Below are 20,759 nucleotides of genomic sequence, written 5' to 3' on the forward strand. Positions count from 1 at the left end.
AGGGCCTAACTCCAGCCTCATGGGATCCAATGCCCTTTTTATAGGTGAATGTCCTCCTTGGGCAATCACATATAGCACACATATAAATAACACAAAATCTTTAATGAATGTGATAAATAAACTCTTATTCCTGTGAAGTAATAAGTCCTAAGGAGGGCAACAGTACAGCGAGGGGGTGCTGTGGAGGACCCAGCCTGTGTAAGTAGGCGATGCCAGCAGGACTCCCTAGAAAGGTGATGCTTCAGTAAAGACTGAAAGGGGTGATGATGAAGCCCCATCCCAAGGCTGGGCGTCCCACACAAAGCCCCAAGGAAATCTCGTGATACCATGAAGGTGCCAAGAAGGTGCCTGCCACTGGTCCTGGGAGACAAGACATCTGGATGCAGGAAGAACCAGGTCCCAGAGCTGAGATGTGTGATTCCTGCGCTCCCATGAGCCTTCTGGGGATAGACTGGATTAGACTTGAATTATTTGGTTGGGTTTGAGTAGGTGTTCCATGGAACCTGTCTAAGGGTGGTATGGTGTCTTATAATTACCAGTTGTAAGGACTTAAATGCTCAGTTAATTTAGTGAAGAATTCTGTGTAAAGTCAAAGGTATAAAGTCCCAAACCAGTGACTTTCAGCACCAAGAGCCCTATGAAAACCAGGTTATATGTTAAGAAAGGCATATAACCACACACCAGCCCAAAGCGCTGGGGGAGGAAGCTGACTGTAGAAGCATATGTCTTTCTTCCCAGCGACTTGGGTGGCCAAGACAGGAGGGTCACATGTTCAAGGCCAGCCAGAACTACATAGTTAGGTCTGTCTCAGCAACAGCAACAACAATACATAGGAACAAGAGGAGAATGGGGGAGCCAGAGGAAAATTTACCAATTCTAAAACAGCCTTGCCAAGCTCTGCCACATGGCTTGCAAGGGGAAGCATTTTACACCCAGTGCTGTGCTGGGAATTTTGTGTCACCTCTTCCTCATAACAGCCACTTAGATGACCGCATCCAGTGCATGTCATCTGTCTCCTGGCCTTTCGTGTCATCTATATGCTAATGACTCCCAGGTTTGGACCAAGCCCAGACCTTCCTCCCACACTCAGAGTCACTGATCCAGGTCCTACTTCCCTTGGCTGTGTCTCTGCTTCTCACATTTCACATAGCCAGAGCCAACCTCCGTATTCCCAGCCCCACCTCCCAGAATCGTGCTTATCTCAGAGAACAGCAGCTCCATCCTTCCAGCTGCCCAAGTGAGAAGCCAGAGCATCGTTGCTTCGACTCTGAAATAGAACCATCAACAAACCTGGCTGCCTTTCCCTTACGTACAGCATCCCAAGTCCAGCCTGCCCCTGCCTCTGGACTGTTACCCTGTCCAGATAGCCATACCCCACCTTGGCTGCTCTCCCATAAGGCTTTTCTATGCCTGCCCTAGCTCTGAAAAATGACACAGAGATGTACTGTATTTATTAAAAGCTTTGAGCACTATAGCTGGGCAGAGTCTCAGCTATTATAACCCAACAATCCTGCCTGACCTATGTCCCGCCCCATGGCCCATTACCTGTCCATCTTGGTCTTGTCCTGGCACCTGCTTCTTCATCTGCATCCAGTTCCCACCCAAGACCCTGCCTTTCAAGTCCCCGCCTTAGCTCTTTAGCCCAGAGATTGGCCACTCAGCAGACCTGGCTGTGGTTTGATGACCTCTGGAGTGCTCGCTGTGGATGCTCCATACCTTTACCCGCCCATTCTTCCTCTACTTCCTTTGCTGCTGTTTCCTAGCACCTGTTGCCTAGTGACTGCTCAGTAAACTGGAGCATGAATGGACACGTTGACAGATAACTGTAAAATAGATGATATTCAAATGCTTTTAATAAATGAGAACATGGCAGAGGCAGGGAGATGAGCAGTTTAGTCACGTTCAGAGAACTACACCCGCCCATACCCTCTACCCTCCTCTGACCCTCCCCTCCCCAGCTCCCGGCTCCTTACATCTTCACTTCCCTACTCTTTGTTTGTTTGTTTGTGTTTGTTTTGTTTTGTTTCTTTTGAGACAGGGACTCACTGTATATCCCTGGCTGTCCTAGAATTCACCGAGATCTGCCAGCCTCTGCCTCTTGGGTGCTGGAATTAAAGGCACAGGCCACCTCTGCCAGGTTCACTTACTCTTAAAAACAAACCAGGCTGTGTATCTGTGTCTGATCCATACACAGTTTCTGTTCTAGTTTGCCTTTCTGTTGCTGTGACAAAACACTGACAGGAGCAACTCAGGAAGGACAAGGCTTATTGCATCCCACACCAGGTCACGGTCCATCACTGGGGGAAGCCAGGGCAGGAACTCAGGCAGGAACTGGAGAGACCACGGAGGGACACTGCCTGCCGACTTGCTTCCTCTGGGTGCTGCTCAGACAGCTTTTCTGAGTTGGGCTGTGTCAGGTTGACTGCCAAAGCTAACTAGGAGAATTCAGTGCTAAGTTTGCATCAAAGTAACTTTTATTTCCTGATGTAACTGTTGGGCTTTCCCTCCATTTGCTAGGCCTAGTCCTGGAAGCTTCTAGTCTCCATGCAGTAGAATCCAGACTTAGAATGTTTTCAGCCTTCAAGGCTTGCTGCTGAATAAGCTCACCCTTTCTTGTTCTTTCTGATCTCTGGCTGGATGGTTCAACTCAGCTGTTCTGGCTCAAACTCTTCCCTAACCTGACTGACTCAGTCTGGCTTCTCTCTCAGCTTCTGAATTGTTCTGCTTGGCCTCATATTAACTTTGGCAATGTGTTCTCATCTTCTGGCTCCTTCTCATTCTCTGGCTCGTTCTGTCTTCACCTGTGTCTAGCTTGATCTTTCTCTGCACCCTGTCTCTGTATACTGTCCAGGTAAACTGTGTTCTCTCTCTCTCTCTCTCCCTCTCCCTCTCCCTCTCCCTCTCCCTCTCCCTCTCCCTCTCCCTCTCCCTCTCCCTCTCCCTCTCCTTCTCCCTCTCTCTTTTTCTCTGTCCTTTTTCTTTTCTGTAGCCTACTTACTCTCTTAAGTAGCCTCTTTTTCCTGTCCTTGTGAGAGTTGGGCATATCGTATTCTGTCAAGTCTTTCTTTGCCACTCAATTAGACATCGCTTTCAAACTTGGGTGTTTCCTTCTGCAGACTGACTTTTCCCTTACTGTTTGGGATTAAAGGTGTGTGCTAGGGCTGGTGAGATGGCTCAGTGGGTAAGAGCACCCGACTGCTCTTCTGAAGGTCCCAGAGTTCAAATCCCAGCAACCACATGGTGGCTCACAACCATCTGTAATGAGATCTGACTCCCTCTTCTGGTGCATCTGAAGACAGCTACAGTGTACTTAGATATAATAAATAAATAAATCTTTAAAAAAAAAGGTGTGTGCTAAAGGCTGAGCCACACCACAACTAGAACGGACTTTTTTTTTTTTTCCAGAAAATAACACAATCTCAGGGGTTCACAGGGTGATCAAATATCCTGCAACAAGTTTGGGAAACTGTAGACTTTATAAGGGCAGGAATGAGCACTGACCTGGTCACAGGGGTGTCACAATGCCTGCTACTTACAGTGTGTGTGGTATGCAGCAAACAGTGCCCAAATGCTTGTTAAATCAGAGAGGAAAGTGAATTGTGCTGCTGATCTTTACACAGAAGTCCAGTAAGATCTGCCAGTTCTCTTTAGGACGTATAGATTAGTTTAAGGAAGGAAGGAAGGAAGGAAGGAAGGAAGGAAGGAAGGAAGGAAGGAAGGAGAGAAAAAAGAGAAAAAAGACAGGAGACTCCTGCTTAATCCAGAATTTTCTCCCTGCTACCACAGTTATATTGACTTCAAGGAATGTAGCATCTCTAATACTTTAGAAATGGGAGGAGATGGGATGGTTTTCTCTTAGTTCTTCTAAGCAAAGGCAAATGTGTGGAACTAAAAACGAAAGAGGGCAGCAGAGAAGTGGACCCTGAGGATACAAGAAACGCAAAACTGTAGCCTGGCTTATAAAACACACAGTTCCTTTTAAATTACAGGCCTTAAAATTGATGGGTAAGTGGACAGCTTTGTAAAGTCCAGTGGGGATCTGTACGCAGGAGGGCTTTCGTTGGTTTTTACCTGCGTGTGGATCAACAGTTAGGCCAGCCATCACCTCAAACACTGACCATTCCCCTGTGACAAATACATTCAAAACTGTCTCTTCCAGTTTTCTCAAAGTCTATGTTAGCTCTGGTGGCCCTCTGTGTAATAGAACACCTGAACTCACCTTCCTGCCTGGCCCGGATTGTGCACCATTTTTTTTAATTGTGCACCCCCTTTATCTCTCCTCATCCCCCATCAATGCGTCTCCATCACCCCATGTTTTCCCAGCCTCTGGTAAACCATTCCGCTCTCATTTCAGATGCCACATGTGAGTGACATCATGTAGAATTCTGTCTGCACTGCAGCCCGCATGTGTAGACCACTCTTTGTTTATTCCAGGGAAGCACAGTTTTGGGACTTGGCTAGGCTCCCTGCTTCATAACTGCCGGCCTGTCACAGCCCACAGCCCAGAGAGACTGCCTCTAGGACACCTTAATACTTGTGTGGCCAAGACCCCAAGAGCTACCAGGATCTCTCTTTGTACAGTGATTCTTGGTCTTGATTGAGTACTGGAGTCACCCAGGGATCAAAAACAAGTTACAGATATCCACCCCTACCCCTAGAGACTTGGAATTCATTGTTTAAGAGGGTAACCTGGGTAGTGGGGTTTTTAAACCTTCCCAGGTAAGTCTAACATGCTGTGAAACTGAGAACAACTGCTTAAGATTCTGCGTTCTATCTGAGGAACTGATTTCTACCCCAGGTGACTGTCACCAAGAGCAAGCGTCCTCACACACAAGCTATGTATGTACTTATGCAGTGAGTCATGACCACTCCAGATACTGCTCTACTTAGCCAGGCTGGGAGACTCCTGTGTTAGCAGTGCCCTGGCTATTCTGTATTAATCTATTCCATGCCAGGGTCGGAGCCTTGGAGGGGTAGCTCCAGGCCTGTCACTGTAATCATGCCTGACTACGGTCTAATCTATGCTGTAGGGTCAAGAGAAAGGACTTGCATTCGAAATGTACAAAGAGCTCTAAAAACTCAACAGTAAGAAAGCCACCGACCCACTTATAAAAGAGCAGATGATCAGAACTGATACTTTACTAAAAAGATACCCAGATGAGGCCTGGAGAGATGGCCCAGAAGTTCTGAGTGTTTGCTGCTCTCAAAGAGGAACCATGATCTGTCCTTACAAACTTTACTCCATTACTCTGTCAGTGCTGGTCTAGTGGTCGTTCCCTAGCATTTAACACCTACCCCCCCCACCCCGTGAGTGTGTGTGTGTGTGTGTGTGTGTGTGTGTGTGAGTCTGTCTGTCTCTGTGTGTGTCTCCCTCCCTCCCTCCCTCCCTCCCTCCCTCCCTCCCTCCCTCCCTCTCTCCCTGTCCCAGCCTTTATGTATGTTGTTATTGTGTCTCTGCTGAGAGCGCCCTTCTGTTCCCCCCCACACACACCCCTAGGACAGTCTTCTCATCCCCACGCCCTGTGCGTGACTCTGCTTGTGCTAACCCTTGAAGGTTTTTGTTTTGTTTTTGTTTTTAATTTACCTCTTGCCTCTGGGTTGCAAGCTCCTTGAGAACAGGATCCAGCATGGAAGCATCAGCCTCTGGTATTGTACTTCTGAACCAGCCCCTGCAGAGCGCCATGGGTGTCGCAGGGATGAGCACCCCGCAGAGGGCCCCCTTCAAGCACAGTGGTCTTTAAGAGCCTGCATTTTTAAAGTTCTGTGTTCAATTCCATAATACATCTGTGTTGTTCTGATGTAATCTTCTTCGTAGAGTTTGTTTAAGTATGTGTTCTGCATGTGCATATGTGTACCATGTTCATACCTGGTGCCTGAAGAGGTCAGTGGAGAGTGTTAGCATTACAGATAGTTGTGAGCCTCCATGTAGATGCTAGGAATCAAACCTGAGTCCTCTGGATGAGCAGCTAGTGCTCCTAACTGTTGAGCCATCTCTCCAGCCCTCTCTAGTATATTTATTACCCCAATAAATTTGCCCACTTTGAGAAACCTAGACGTAGTGGATTTAGAGACAATGCTATCTGGAACTGATGATAAGAATTTACCTAATCCTGCACAGGAATATCAGACATGAATCTTTACCGTGACTTTCAGTAAAACTCTGTTGAGACTTGGCCCCTCTGTGGTGCTCACATAGAAGCCAGGCCCTCGCATGCGAATGTTGGCCTTGTTCCTGTCAAGCAGACGTTTGGAGTTGGCAAGCGGGTTAGAGAGAAAACTTTGGGTAACAAAGGTGGAAGGACTAGTTATTCTCCTCTAAACTGGTGTATCTCTGATCTTGCCAATGGAGCTAAGGATAGGGAATGCAGGTATTGACCGTTACTAGAACAGGAGTCATTACTGACAGGTGACGGCCCATCCACCCTCCTATGCTTACTTTAAGAACCACAGAAACCAGAGGAGACCCTGTTACTTGAAGTCTAGTCTTTCTTCCTTAAGATCCAGTGGTACCCAAGCTTTTCACATTGCAACAGACACTGCCATCTACAAATGTGCTGGGCAGCATTTATAGCTCGCCTGGGATGCACACAGCTTGGGGCCACCAGCTGGTCACACATGCTTAAGTCAATGTTCTTTCTACCAAAGAAACCGAGGGGTTTGATGAAATCAGGAGGCAGCTCAGGGGTTCTTGTAGAGAACTGAGGTTCAGTTCCCATTGCTACCTGGTAGCTCACAGCCATCAGAATGTAACTCCAGCACCCTCTGCTAACCTCTGTGGGGGTCAGACACACACACACACGCGCACAGACATGTACATAGGCAAAACACTCAGACACATAAAATCAATTTTATTATTATTATTTTTAATGAAAACATCAGGACTGTCGAGGTAGTTCGGCAGGTAAAGGCCCCATAACTAAGCCTCACGCCCTGAGTTCAATCCCTAGCACTGATGTGGTAGAAAAACCTGCAGGTTTTCCTCTGACCTCCATACACAAATTCCCTCCCCTCCTTTCCCCTCCTCCACACTTACCCTGAAGTCGGGCTGCTCTAGGTTCGTTCAAAACCCCAGCTGCTTGAGAAAGCAGTTGCTGGAGCTGTGTGAGATGTTTTTTTGGTTTTTGGTTTTTGCCAGGGTCTCTAGACGGTAGGTAGAAATGCTTAGTGTGTTTGTTTACTGTCTAGTCACCACGCAGATCCTTCTCTGCGTTCAGGTTCAGAAATTAGCCCTTCCTGGTCTTTGTTGCCCGGTACATCATTCATAAAAAAGTTACCTACCCTGTAGCAGGAAACAGTTGGCCGTGCGGTGAGTCTTTTCTGAGCCTCTTTCCCAGACTCAGTCCAGGACCATTCGCTTCAGCGGGTGACGTCACTGCTCAGTGTTATCCTTCCTGCGGTGACTCTCAGGTGTGACTGCTTTCCTAATGATGACCACAAATGCCACTGTCACCCAGAGCACACAGGGAAGGTATGAGTAGAAATGGACTTTTTAGTTGTGCTAAGTTCATCATTTGAAATTTTGAGCGTAAACAGAGCTGCACATCTCCCAACCGCGTCTCCTCCGAACTCCTGCAGCCCTGCCCTCCCGGGCAGAAGGCAGCGCTGCCTTAGTGGCTTACACAAAGCTATTAGATCATAGATCTGCTGGGTGCTTGGCTCACGCTCAGTGCGTTAATTCCCTTGCTCTTTTCATTACCACCCAGAAAGAGGGTGTGTTGATATTTTTAAAGAATTGGAGTGTGGAGACAAGGCTGGAGCCGTCACAGCAGGCCCCTAGTGGGACTTCTGTGAGGACTGTTGTGTAGCACAGGCCAACACACAGAGAAGGCTACTGAACATCCTCCCAGCCCAGATGGAGACAATAGCCAAGCCCCCAGATGAACTACGGTAATGTCGGCCTTAGAGCCCCAATTAAACAGGATCACCCACAAAAGCTATAGAAAACCAAGAGCTACAGCCAGTGTGGAGGGGGTTGACACCACCACCTGTTGCTACAGGAAGAAACTGAGGACAACCCAAGGACAGCCAGCCCAGGCACTCCCTTACTCCCTGCAGAGGCCCTTGTTACTATAGTAACAAGGTTAGCCAAACAAGAGTCAGAAGGGACAGTGACTGTGCTATAGCTCTGCAGTAGACCTACAGAGTCAGTGCTCACCAAGTACACTGGAGGCTGCTGGCTGGATCCCTGGTACCAGAGAGAGCACACGAGAGGGGAGGGAGGGACGGAGGGAGGGAGAGAGAGAGAGAGAGAGACAGACAGACAGACAGACATGCACACAGACACAGAGCAAAGGTTGGCCTTGGTGCCTAAGTGGAGCTGTCGTGGGATTAAGTTATTTTCTTACATGAAATCTGTTTTAGGGGAGCAATTCAAATGGCAATGTTTAATAATCAAATGAGGTGACAAAAGCTAAACAAAGCTACTTCTCCCATTTCCTGATTGGTCGCATGGTTGTCCCAGAAACAGCTCTAGTAACTGGAGAAGTGGATCTCTGGGAAGCAAAGAGGACAGGATGGAGGCAGCAGTGGTGGAGCCTGCTGAGGGCCTCTGTGGTCCCCACTGTGTGGTTGGCTCTGACTGAGTGGTCAGGCGGTGGGTTAGAGAAGGCAAGCCTTCTCTCATACCCAGGCTTCTCTCATATCTAGTGCCTTGTCCTACGTGAGATGGTTCTAGAACTCGGTCTGTTGATTACAGAATGTCCATCACTGGTCTGTAGAGTCCTTGAGATTAACCCTCAAGCTTTTTGCCCGGGCCTCCACCCCTTCCCTCACATTTGCACTGATTAGCATTGCAAGTCAAACTGACTGATTGAGCCTTCTCAACAATCTTGGTACTTAAGCACTCTGTGCCATATGTTCTGTGTTAAATGACAGGACATTTCTCTTATTTTCTATGAACAAGTGTTGATTGTACAAAATAATGTGTTCCATTGTGGTGTTTTCCTACATGCATATAATTTTATTTCATTATTTTAGCTCCTACTCACCTCTACTGTCCCCATTCCCACAACCTCACCCCCACCACACTCCCACTCCTCTCCACACACACACACACACACACCCTCACACCCACCACACACCCACCTCCTCCATACCCCCACCCCCTCCACACACCCACCCCCTCCACACACCCACCCCCTCCACAACCCACCCTACCACACACCCACCCCCTCCACACACCCACCCCCTCCACACCCACACACCCATCCTCACCCCCTCCACACACCCACCCCCTCCACAACCCACCCTACCACACACCCACATTGCCCCCCATATTCTCACCCACACCCACTAGTGAAGCCATTCCCAGGAACCTCAGTAGTAGCCTGCATATGGCCAGGTTCAGTTCTCCAGCCCAGGTGTCACCAGGTCAGCCCCCTCTGTGTTTGACACCGCTGGCCCCTGGGGTGAAATACTCTCTCTCCTTCATGTTTTTGATTTGTCGTTGTTGTTTTTTTGAGACAGGGCCTCACTCTGTTACTCAAGTGTCCAGCCTGCCTCTGCCCCCTTCTTTTTCATTCCGCGCTTGTCTGTTGCTTGAGAAGACGTCACATGTTGGCTTTTGCAATGCACACCTCAGTCCACACAGCAACCCATGGGATTGAATCCAGACATGGCCAGGTGCTCAGCCTGCCTCTGCCCCCTTCTTCTCCTTACAGCACTTGTACATTGCTTGAGAAGATGGTCAGCCCTCCGTCCCACACGTGTCTCACCCCATCCTCACCAGATCCCAGGGATCTGAGTTCCCACCGCACAGGAGGCTAAGGCTACGTGGGCTAAGGGATTCTTCGTTTCTACTCCCTTGTCAGTGTTCTCAGGAAGCCTGAGTCCAGATGTGGCCCTTGTTCCATTCACTACCAGGACTTGGCCTGCTTCCCTAAACTTGGCCCTTCTGAGCAGAGTGGGGGAATGGGTTTTCTTTTGGGTTCCAGTCTGGTCATCTGGGCTTCCTCTGAAGAGTGGTGGTTTACACTCTTCACCCCAGGGGCTTCTTAGTCATGTTCACCGCACAATGGGTGCTCTTAGTGGATGCGGCGCTCCATCTTCCACAGTGAAAGGCCAGCTGCAGAGTACGGGGAGAACAAGGGTGGAATGATTTGATCAGACATCTGGGGGCCTCCTGGCATTTGGAGTGAGTGCCTAGAGAAACTAACTATTCTGCCTGAGGGAGCTGGCAGCCATTAATCTTAGTGGGTTTGACCGCTGTCTGCCCCAGAGGTCCCAGCATTCTGTATGACTCAGAATCCTCAACACTCCCCCTATTCTTCTCTCACTGGGACTTTCAGGAGGCCGTTTCTAAGGCATTTTAATTTGGTGATGATTGGCATGTGTTACTATACCCAGGCTTGCTTTTCTAAATGAATTGGTTAGCATTCATCATTCCTGACTGGTCACCTTGCACACCTAGGAAGAACAGACTTCTGCCTGCTCTGCCATCTCCCACTTTTCTGCACCCCATCTGGCATGCTGGCCCTCCTCTCCAGCATGGATCACCCCAGCCCAGGAGCCTTGGGCTGTCCAATAGCCATTCTTCAGGTGCCTTACAAGAGCTGAGATTATGCAGCAGGAGAGGAAAGATATGGTCAGAGGTTTGTCTCTTGAGCATTGCATTCTTCAATGCCCCGTGTTGTGGATGGCAGCTGCCATCTGTCTTCCAGCTTCTTTGTAAACTTTCTGGAATTCAGAAAGACCACAGACACTCGGTACAAGTTGGACAGCCCTGAGGGTGAGGGTTCTGGAGACATGGCACAAAGGCACTCAAAATACCACAGCACTGTGTACATGCTTTGAAAGAGTGGGGCAAGGCCTTCTTAACCCTCATTTCTACCCATATCCGGCCATGTCAACTGCTCCTACTGGCGCTGGGCTCCAGGCCAGCCTCTGTGATCGTGTCACTGGTGGTGTCACGACAGCATCCCCACCGAGAGCAGAGGCAGCTGCATGGTCTTGGGTCTGGCTCTTCATCTTTCTAAGCCTCAAGCATCTATCTGTGATGCAGGGCACCCACTCCCAGGGCTATTGAGAGGAAAGGCTGTTAGTCACCGTCCTTCTCCTTCGTCCAGGAGCTTCCAGTAAGCTCCAGAATTGCAGTGACATCCATATTTCATTTCCAAAATAGAGTTGTTTACAGCTTTCTTTCTCCTGTTAGAACCTTTGACTTTGTTTTGTTTATCAAATAAAGTTGCAGGCCCCCCTTCACATTTGCATCTCATTAGCATCTCATTGGTAGGGAAGGCTTGAAAATGTAGATTTCTAAAATTCTGTGTATACTTAATGAGCAATCCCTTGCATAAGGCCCTGGACGACACCTCAGGGGTGAATTGGTCTTGATGCCCCGCTGATGACATATGGTAATTCCTGGCTGTCCAGCACAGATACACTCCCACACTGCAGGGGTCATGCTGAAGGCCAGCTTGCTATTGAGCCACACCCATCAAGGCAGCCTGGCCCTGGTGTGGATTGAGCAAGGGGCGGGGGTGGGGTAGGGGAGCAGCTCAGAGGCTGGGAATCTAAGTCAGCAGGTGACACCACCGGCAAGGCCTTCAGTCCTGGTGTTCATGGGGTCATTTACTAAAGATGTCCTGATGTTTTCCAGACTGCACAGGGCAGAGCTGTTGTGGAGGGTGGTGACTCCAGAACCACACTGAACATGTCAGGGTTTGGAAACCTGATGCCTAGAGATGATCCAGTTATAGTCAGTCACTCTGCCAAGACAAGGCCAGGACATGGCCCTCAGATCAAGCTCACTCGCAGTCTCCACCCTGAAGCTTCCCGGGGTTTCCTCGTCTTCAGATCACAGTGCAGGGAGGCTGCCGGCATCGGTTTGGTTTTCCAAAAAATAAAAAATTAAAAAATAATAATAATTGATATATATATATTATATATATATATATATATATATAGAGAGAGAGAGAGAGAGAGAGAGAGAAGCCTTCGTGTACCCATCTCTGCGAAGTGCAGGCAGAGGTCTGATCCCAAGAATTTACGCTGGAGTGAGAGACAGTTCTGTGGAGGATCAGCGCAGCCCGGGGGTGGGCATAGGATAAGGATGCCAGGTCAGGAGACTGCCAGAGCAGAGAGGCAGACAACCCAGTCAGTGGGTCAGGGGATCGCTCCTGTGAAGCCCACCTCCGAATTTAGTTTTGAAGGTGTGGCATTCGCCAGGGGGACAACCCCCGGGTAGAGCACATTCAACTGAAGGTCAAACTGATCCATCAAACTGATCCATCAAACTGATCCATCAGTAGCTCCGTAACACACATGCATGCGCCATGAATGTTCCCACTGGGTGGATCATAGAGGGGGTGGAGGGGATAAAAGCAGGAGACTGGGCAGGTAGGGTCGTGCCTGGAAACTACAAAGGCCTGTGCCTCTGCATGTGTCAAGGCCTTACAAGCTATGTCCAGCAGTGCTCCCCGGGGAGCACTGCCTGCCCAGCCGTAGAACCTTTGTGGTGGTCAGTCTTACTACAAAGAATCTGTAAAAGGAAACGGAGGGTGCCCCTTTTGTGGAGGCCACCGAGGGACCATTTTTCTAGGGCTAATTCTCTTAGGAACTTGATGTAGAAAGGCTCTACTCCATTTCAGTCTCCACAGCTCCTGGTGGACTGATGATCTACCTGCTGCTCTGGTGCCCAGCTCTGACCTTCTCTCTCTCCCGCAGGCCTGCCGAGCTAGCCACCAAGTACGCAAACTTTTCCGAGGGAACTTGCAAACCCGGCTACGCTTCAGCCATGATGACTGCCATCTTCCCCAGGTATGTGGGTAGTCCTTGCCCTCGATGCTGGGACAGTGTGGGCTGTGGCTCAACCATGTGGAATGCCGGTGAGAATGTGGCCTTCTCATGAGCCGGTCACCTAGGTCCCCTTCTCTGTCTAGTTCATTGGTGCCCAGGGAAGGACTTTGCTTTTGTGGGGTCCACACCGCCCACACTGCTCTTGTCACACTCTGTGTTGTATCCAGCCTCTACGTGCTGGGCCTGGCCTTGCAGGGTATTTAGAGGGGGCAGGGGGTAGAATGTGCTTGACTGGCCTCTGGAAGTCAGGTGTCCAGAGCCACCAGGCAAAGCATGGACACTTCTGGTCCTTGGAATCATTGGTTAATCCAAGCTCGGTCCTCTTGGCTGGCCTCAGAGAGACATAGCCAAATAAAGCAAGAATGAAGTACCTTCCCTGGCTGTCCGTTTTGCATTCTGGGGTGTCTGATCTCCCTTATTTCAAGCTTGCCAAGAAAGTCTGTGTCTGGTGTGGGAAATTCTGTTTATCAAATGCTTCTATCAAGTGTAGATGTCACCTTTACTACAAATGTATTTAGTAAGTTAATACGATTGGCTGCATTTCTTTATCCTAGCTAGTTCCCAACAATGACCCAGAGAGGCCCAGATTTATTTCCAAGCTTCACCTCAGTATCTACGCAGTCAGATAATCTATCTTAGCTCCTAAGATAATCTGGCTATCTCCCAGCTAGTATCCCAGTGATAACTTGCAATTAAGTCTTCCATGTTTTGGCTGAACTCTCAAGAATTCTTTCCTCCTTCCTCCTCATGATAGGTCTGCCTCTCCCTTCCTCTCTCTCTTCTTCCACTAGCTGATGGAACTAGTCTCTCTTCTGCTCAGCCATTGAGTTCTCAGCTTTTATTGACAAGGCAGAGAATAAATAAATGGTAAGAGTTGTTTATACAAACTTGAGACAGGAGATTCCTGACAGAAGCGTTACAGTGCCATGCCTGGATTGAAACAAGGTGTGAGGGCCGAGAAATCAGCATTTCAATAACACACGGATAACCTTTACACAGAGCACAGAACATTATGTGTACAATCAGGACTTGATGAGAAACGGGACACAGGCGCGCGCGCGCGCGCGCGCACACACACACACACAAGCTGTGTTGTGTCGATTCTGGGCATCAAGATGTAGCATTCAGCTCACTGCAGAGTGCTGTGGGGGACAGCTCTGCTCTCTGAAGGAAGGATTTGCCTCCTATCTTTACAAGCCCAGGCTCAAGACATGCAATATGTTTGCAAGAGGGATGTTAGGAAACAGCTGGTACCAAAGCAGATCCAGGGTCTTGAGTGGGATGCTCCCTCTCTGATCCATCCTGAGCAGTCCCACCTAGCTCCATGTGAAAAGTAGGGGCTGCGCAGACAGGTTCTCTCAGTCTGAGCTCTGCCTTCTGAACCAACTCCCACTGCTTGCCTCTTCTAGCTGTTACTAAATCCCTGAAAAGTGTGAGGCACAGTATTCTGTGCTCTTACACCAGCTACACTGCCCTTCCCAACCTCAGATGCTTGTAAGTGTTCCTTGTCCAGGACATAGGTTTCTTTTGTAACTGAAAGTAATACAAGCTTGGGAGTGGGTGGGTAGGGAATGTGGCTCTTGACCACTTCCCCAGAGACAGCCTCTATCATCACACATTGAAATGTGTTCTATTGCTCTATAGTTCATTCTTTATTCCTAAAAGTTATGTTGGAGATTATCATATTACTGCGATACATGGCTCCATCTTCTTTTAGATATTTTCATTTTTCTGGGGAATGCTAAGAGCCAAGCCCAAGTTCTGTCCCCAAACTGTCTATCCATCCAGCATCCCCTAAGCTGTCCATCCATCCAGCCTCCCCTAAACTGTCCACCCATCCAGCATCCCCTAAGCTGTCCTTTCAGCTTCCCTATAGCTTTTTTCTTTTTCTTTTTCTTTTCTTTCTTTCTTTTTTTTTTTTTTTTTTTTTTGAGACCAGGTCTTACTATATAGCTGCACAGACCAGACTAGCCTCAAACTCCCAGAGGTCATCCTGCCTCTGCCTCCCAAGTAGTAAAACCTATATCATGTTAAAAATGATTACATAACATGTATTGTATGGGTATATTGTAATTTTATCAAAAACAAGATTTGTTGAAGTTTAATTTACGAACACTAAAGTTTGCCTTTTGGTGTCGTTTGGGACTTTGTGTGAGCAGCAGTGCATCCTCGTCTCCCCCAGATTCCCTGGGTCACTTTTTGGTGAGCCCCTCTCTCACCCTCAGCACCTGGCAACTGCTGACCTACTTTCTAACCCTGCAGTGTTCCTGGAATGTCTTATGGACAGCATCATACAGCTTTTACAGGCCGCCTCTCACACTTGGTGTGATGTATTCACAGTCCATGCAGCCGTCGTATATCCTAGCTGTTGGCTCCCTTTGGTTACTGAGAAATGCTCCATTATAGAGACGTAATGCTGCTGTTCAAAGACATGGGAGGCAATTCCAATTGGAAGCCATTATAAAGAAAGCCACCAGAGCACAGGTGTGGCTTTAAGGGAAAGAGAAAAAGGGAAGAGAAAAAGCCATCGAAACACAGAGTGTTGGGTTTCGAATAAATACTTATGTTCACCTTTTGTTAGCGAATCCCTAGAAGTGCAATGACTGACTGGGTCCAACCTCTTATGTGTGGCTCACTTGTAAGAAACTGCCAAGCTGTCTTTCAGTGTGGGTACCAGTTTTCTTTCTTTTTAAGCTGTCCATCCATCCAGCATCCCCTAAACTGTCCATTCAGCTTCCCTATAGCTTTTTTCTTTTTCTTTTCTTTCTTTCTTTCTTTTTTTTTTTTTTTTTTTGAGACCAGGTCTTACTATATAGCTGCACAGACCAGACTGGCCTCAAACTCCCAGAGGTCATCCTGCCTCTGCCTCCCACAGTTGGACAATCATGGCTTCTGTTACTGCAGACAGTTTCATTTCATCCTTTCCAGTATAGTAGCTTATATATTTTTTATTTTATCTTACTTATCATCATGTGTATAATGGGGTGGGGCATGCCACAACACACATGTGGAGGTCAGAGGACAACTTTGGAGTGGGTTCTGTCCTTCCCCCATCATGTGGGTTCTGGGTTTAAATCCACGTACTCACACTTACACCCTCTAAGCCATCTCACTGGCCACCGGTGCCTCTTACTCTTTTTTTCTGGTCTTGCTGTATTCAGTGGATTCCTGAGTGTGATGATAGTGTGAGCGTGACACTGTTAGCAGTGGTCATCTGCTCTCCCTTTAGCCCTCCTCATGTGCCTGGAGGACACAGGCCGATGGGGCTGAAACTGGCAGTCCTCTGATCACGTGACTGGTCCACCTGAAGTCAGCCCCTCCCCTGAGGCTCCCTGGGTGTCCATTGACAGTCTCTTCATTTGTATTGATATGTTCCTGCCACCCCATGATTCCAAGGAGGGTGGAGTTCTCTGTCAGAAGCTCCTGTCACTGTGAAAATTACGAGTCTTACACGCTCTGGGCAAGCAGTGAGCACCAGAGACTAAACGTTAGAGCAGAGCACCCCACCATCAGATCAGAAGGCCCCAATATTATAGCACAAGACCCCTCAAAGGTATGAAAGGAGGAGAGCTTTCAGGGAAGAGGCGGTTCCTCAGGAATGGGAGGGGATGCGAGAGAGTCACCTCGGGATGAAGTGACCAAAATACATTACACGTGCACATGTGAAATGTCAAAGAATTGGAAACAAATTATCTTGAAGTTCTTAGAAGCCAGGGCAAATACCTAAAAGCTATAATAAAGCTACAGATAATATTTTTCCTAATGTCCTTTAATGCTGTCCTTTGACTCCTGAGCTCTTTGAAAGCGTTTTGGTTCAATCCCTAGTTGTTTGGGGTTGTGTGTGTGATCACGGTGTGCTTTCCATGGTTTTTACTTTTAAATGACTGAGATCTGAGTTACGGGGCAGAATCTGGTTGATCTTAGTGAGTGTTCTTGGGAAGAGACGATTTGCTGTTACCGGGTACTCCACACGCGATGGTCAGATAAGGCCGCTTGATGATGTTTGTCAACCTGCCTTGTCTCTCCTGGTTCTCTCGCCACTTACTTAACTCTGACAGGAGTGCTGAAATCTTCATTCATCAGGTTTGCTCCGTTCAGTTGGAAGCTCTGTTATTTGGTTCTTTTTTTTTTTTTTGATTTTTAATATTTTTATTACATATTTTCCTCAATTACATTTCCAATGCTATCCCAAAAGTCCCCCATAGCGCCCCCCACTTCCCTACCCACCCATTCCCATTCTTTTGGCCCTGGCATTCCCCTATATTGGGGCATATAAAGTTTGCAAGTCCAATGGGCCTCTCTTTCCATTGATGGCCGACTAGGCCATCTTTCGATACATATGCAGCTAGAGACAAGAGCTCCGGGGTTCTGGTTAGTACATCATGTTGTTCCAACAATAGGGTTGCAGATCCCTTTAGCTCCTTGGGTACTTTCTCTAGCTTCTCCATTGGGAGCCCTGTGATACATCCAATAGCTGACTGTGAACATCCACTCCTGTGTTTGCTAGGCCCCGGCATCGTCTCACAAGAGACAGCTATATTTGGGTCCTTTCAGCAAAATCTTGCTAGTGTATGCAATGGTGTCAGCGTTTAGAAGCTGATTATGGGACGGATCCCTGGATACAGCAGTCTCTAAATGGTCCATCCTTTCATCACAGCTACGAACTTTGTCTCTGTAACTCCTTCCCTGGGTGTTTTGTTCCCAATTCTAAGAAGGTGCACAGTGTCCACACTTTGGTCTTCATTCTTCTTGAGTTTCATGCGTTTATCAAATTGTATCTTATATCTTGGGTATCCTAAGTTTTGGGCTAATATCCACTTATCAATGAATACATATTGTGTGAGTTCTTTTGTGATTGTGTTACTTCACTCAAGATGATGCCCTCCAGGTCCATCCATTTGGCTAGGAATTTCATAAATTCATTCTTTTTAATAGCTGAGTAGTACTCCATTGTGTAAATGTACCATAATTTCTGTATCCATTCCTCTGTTGAGGGACATCTGGGTTCTTTCCAGCTTCTGGCTATTATAAATAGGGCTGCTATGAACATAGTGGAGCATGTGTCCTTTTTACCAGTTGGGACATCTTCTGGATATATGCCCAGGAGAGGTATTGCTGGATCCTCCGGTAGTACTATGTCCAATTTTCTGAGGAACCGCCAGACTGATTTCCAGAGTGGTTGTACCAGCTTGCAATCCCACCAACAATGGAGGAGTGTTCCTCTTTCTCCACATCCTCGCCAGCATCTGCTGTCACCTGAATTTTTGATCTTAGCCATTCTGACTGGTGTGAGATGGAATCTCAGGGTTGTTTTGATTTGCATTTCCCTGATGCTTAAGGATGTTGAACATTTTTTCAGGTGTTTCTCTGCCATTCGGTATTCCTCAGGTGAGAATTCTTTGTTCAGTTCTGAGCCCCATTTTTTAATGGGGTTATTTGACTTTCTGGAGTCCTGTTATTTGGTTCTTATACACTTATTGTTATCACGCGTCTAGATCTTGTGGTTATTTTGAATTTTTTTTTCACTAGTGGTAATTCTTGTGAAGTTTTCCTATGGTGTCAATCATTCTAACTGCTCTACTTGATTAAAATTGGCTTTATCGACTCATTTGCCATATATATATATATATATATATATATATATATATATATATCAAAGAGCATATATATATAAGCTCCTTGTTTGCTCTTGAGCGATTGTGTGTATGGTGGGACAACAGTCCATCCTTGCTTTTAATCTGCTGATGTCTTTGTGTTTTCATATTTAGGATGGGTTTCTTATAGACAGCCTATAGTTGAGCCTTGCATTTTAATACAATATGATGATGTCTGACTTTTACTGGAATGATTCTAAGGTTATATGCGATTTATCTGTGTCATCGATATGGTTGTGTCTGAGTCTACTGTATTATGGTTTGTATTATATTATGGTTTATATTAATACATTGTTGTGTCTGAGTCTACTACATAACCATTAGTTTCCTGTTTGTTTCCTTCTTTTTGTGCCTCCTTTTGGATTGATTACATACCATGATTTCATTTTACCCTCACTATTGGATTAATAGCTGTATTTCTTTGTTTTGTAGTAGATATTTTGCATTTTATAAGGTGGGTATTTAATTTATAGTTATTTTCTAATATTCATATGGAGAGTAACAGCCATATGCATTCTTTGTGCCGTTTTCTCACTCACTTCACATCTACATATTTACCTATCATAAACCTGCAGCATCATTTCACTTTTTTCTCCTTTACACACACATGTACACATTTAAAAATAAGGTATTTTAAATATAAAAAGAACTCTTAAAACTCATCAATGAAAACGAGCTACTTGGTTTTAGACAAGACAAGAGCTTATATAGATGCCTCTCAAAGGAAGATGCGCGAATGGCCAAGGAGCGTATAAAAAGATGCTCGATGGCACTGATTAAAGAAGCGCAAAGTGGAAGCACATCAAGGAACCACCTGATACTCACAGCTGCTGTCGGTGAAACAGCCGCTAGCAAGAGCTAGTAAGGTGCAGAGAAGTTAGAACAGTACAGCTGCTATGGGAAACAGTGTGGCCATTCCTAAAACCATTAGAGTGGGGTTAGCTTGTGAGCCAGCAATTCATCCGTGTATATAGCCAGAGTAGCTGAAGTCAGGGACTCAGGTATCTGTACACCCAAGGTTATGGAGTCATTGTTCATAACTGCCTAAAGCTAGAAGCAACCCAAGTGCCTATCAGTAGATGAAGGGAAAACAAAGCAAGTTCAGGCAGAGAAGTATTTTTTTCTGCAGAAAAAAAGAAGACAACTCTGACTCATTGCAGGGTGAACCCCTGAAAAGCGTTACACCCAGTGCAATAAGCCAGTTACAGAAGGGGCAGATGATGGCAATTCCAGCAACATTCAACAAATACATAGTTCCATCTTCCGGCTGCGGAACCGCTTTTAACTTTGTGCATGTGTGAGTGCAGGTACATGTGTGCATATGTGCGTATGCTTGTGTGCACACGCATGTCATGTGAAGTCCTTCAGTTTGCCTGAGACAAAGCTTTGTTATGCTTTTGGCTTGGGGGGTTTTCCTGGCTGGGTAACAGCTCTTCTCTCAGCCACACCTCCTTGTAGAGTTTTAAAGCGGTGTCATTTCTTTTGTCACTACTACTCGTGACTTTATTGAATGACTTAACAAGCACTTGCTTGGGGCTTGCTCTTCTCCTTATCTAACGCTTGTGTAGTTAATCCCAGCCAGAAAGTTTCCTCCTCTTCTGAGAAGCCTTTGCTTCTGCCTTTTGAGGCTTCTCTCTGTATCCATGGCGTCTGATAGGATGCTTATTTTGCTTGCTGGTCTATGGATGCATAGTTTTGTTTGTTTCGTCTGATATTTTTCTTTTGTAACATCTAAAACTATATTTAAGCCACAGTATCTATAACTGTTATAAGGTGTAAATAATCCAAGCACACATTTTGTATATTTTTTAGATTTCATTTTTTTTTGTTTTTGTTTTTTGTAACCTCTTTTAGGTCTTTATATATCTTCTGTCTGGCTCTTTTTTTTATTTCTGTGGGTTGTTTTGGGGGTCTTTCCTTTCCTCCCCTTTCCCTTCCTCTTTCCCTCCCTCCCTCCCTCTCCCTCTCCTCCCTCTCCCTCTCCCTCTCCCTCTCCTCCCTCTCCCTCTCCCTCTCCCTCTCCCTCTCCCTCTCCCTCTCCCTCTCCCTCTCCCTCTCCCTCTCCCTCTCCCTCTCCCTCTCCCTCTCCCTCTCCCTCTCCCTCTCCCTCTCCCTCTCCCTCTCCCTCTCCCTCTCCCTCTCCCTCTCCCCCTCCCCCTCCCCCTCCCCCTCCCCCTCCCCCTCCCCCTCCCCCTCCCCCTCCCTCTCCCTCTCCCTCTCCCTCTCCCTCTCCCTCTCCCTCTCCCTCTCCCTCTTTCTTTCTTTCTTTCTTTCTTTCTTTCTTTCTTTCTTTTTCTGCAAAATGAACAT

At 47.1% G+C, this 20,759-nt stretch overlaps 1 protein-coding gene across 4 annotated transcripts in view; it reads left to right on the plus strand.

The window, feature by feature from the left end:
* The window catches only part of St3gal3 (ST3 beta-galactoside alpha-2,3-sialyltransferase 3), a 205,967-nt gene that overhangs the window by 110,954 nt on the left and 74,254 nt on the right, over window positions 1-20,759 (plus strand). For all 4 annotated transcript variants that reach the window (XM_085839036.1, XM_021161382.2, XM_021161385.3 and 1 more), the window contains one exon: window positions 12,664-12,756. In XM_085839036.1, coding sequence (XP_085695162.1) covers window positions 12,664-12,756 — 93 coding nt within the window. The remainder of the gene's footprint in view (window positions 1-12,663; window positions 12,757-20,759) is intronic.

The sequence above is a fragment of the Mus caroli genome, unplaced genomic scaffold (genome assembly GCF_978045245.1).
Source record: "Mus caroli unplaced genomic scaffold, Mus_caroli_1 scaffold_6, whole genome shotgun sequence".
In the NCBI taxonomy this organism is placed as follows: Eukaryota; Metazoa; Chordata; class Mammalia; order Rodentia; family Muridae; genus Mus; species Mus caroli.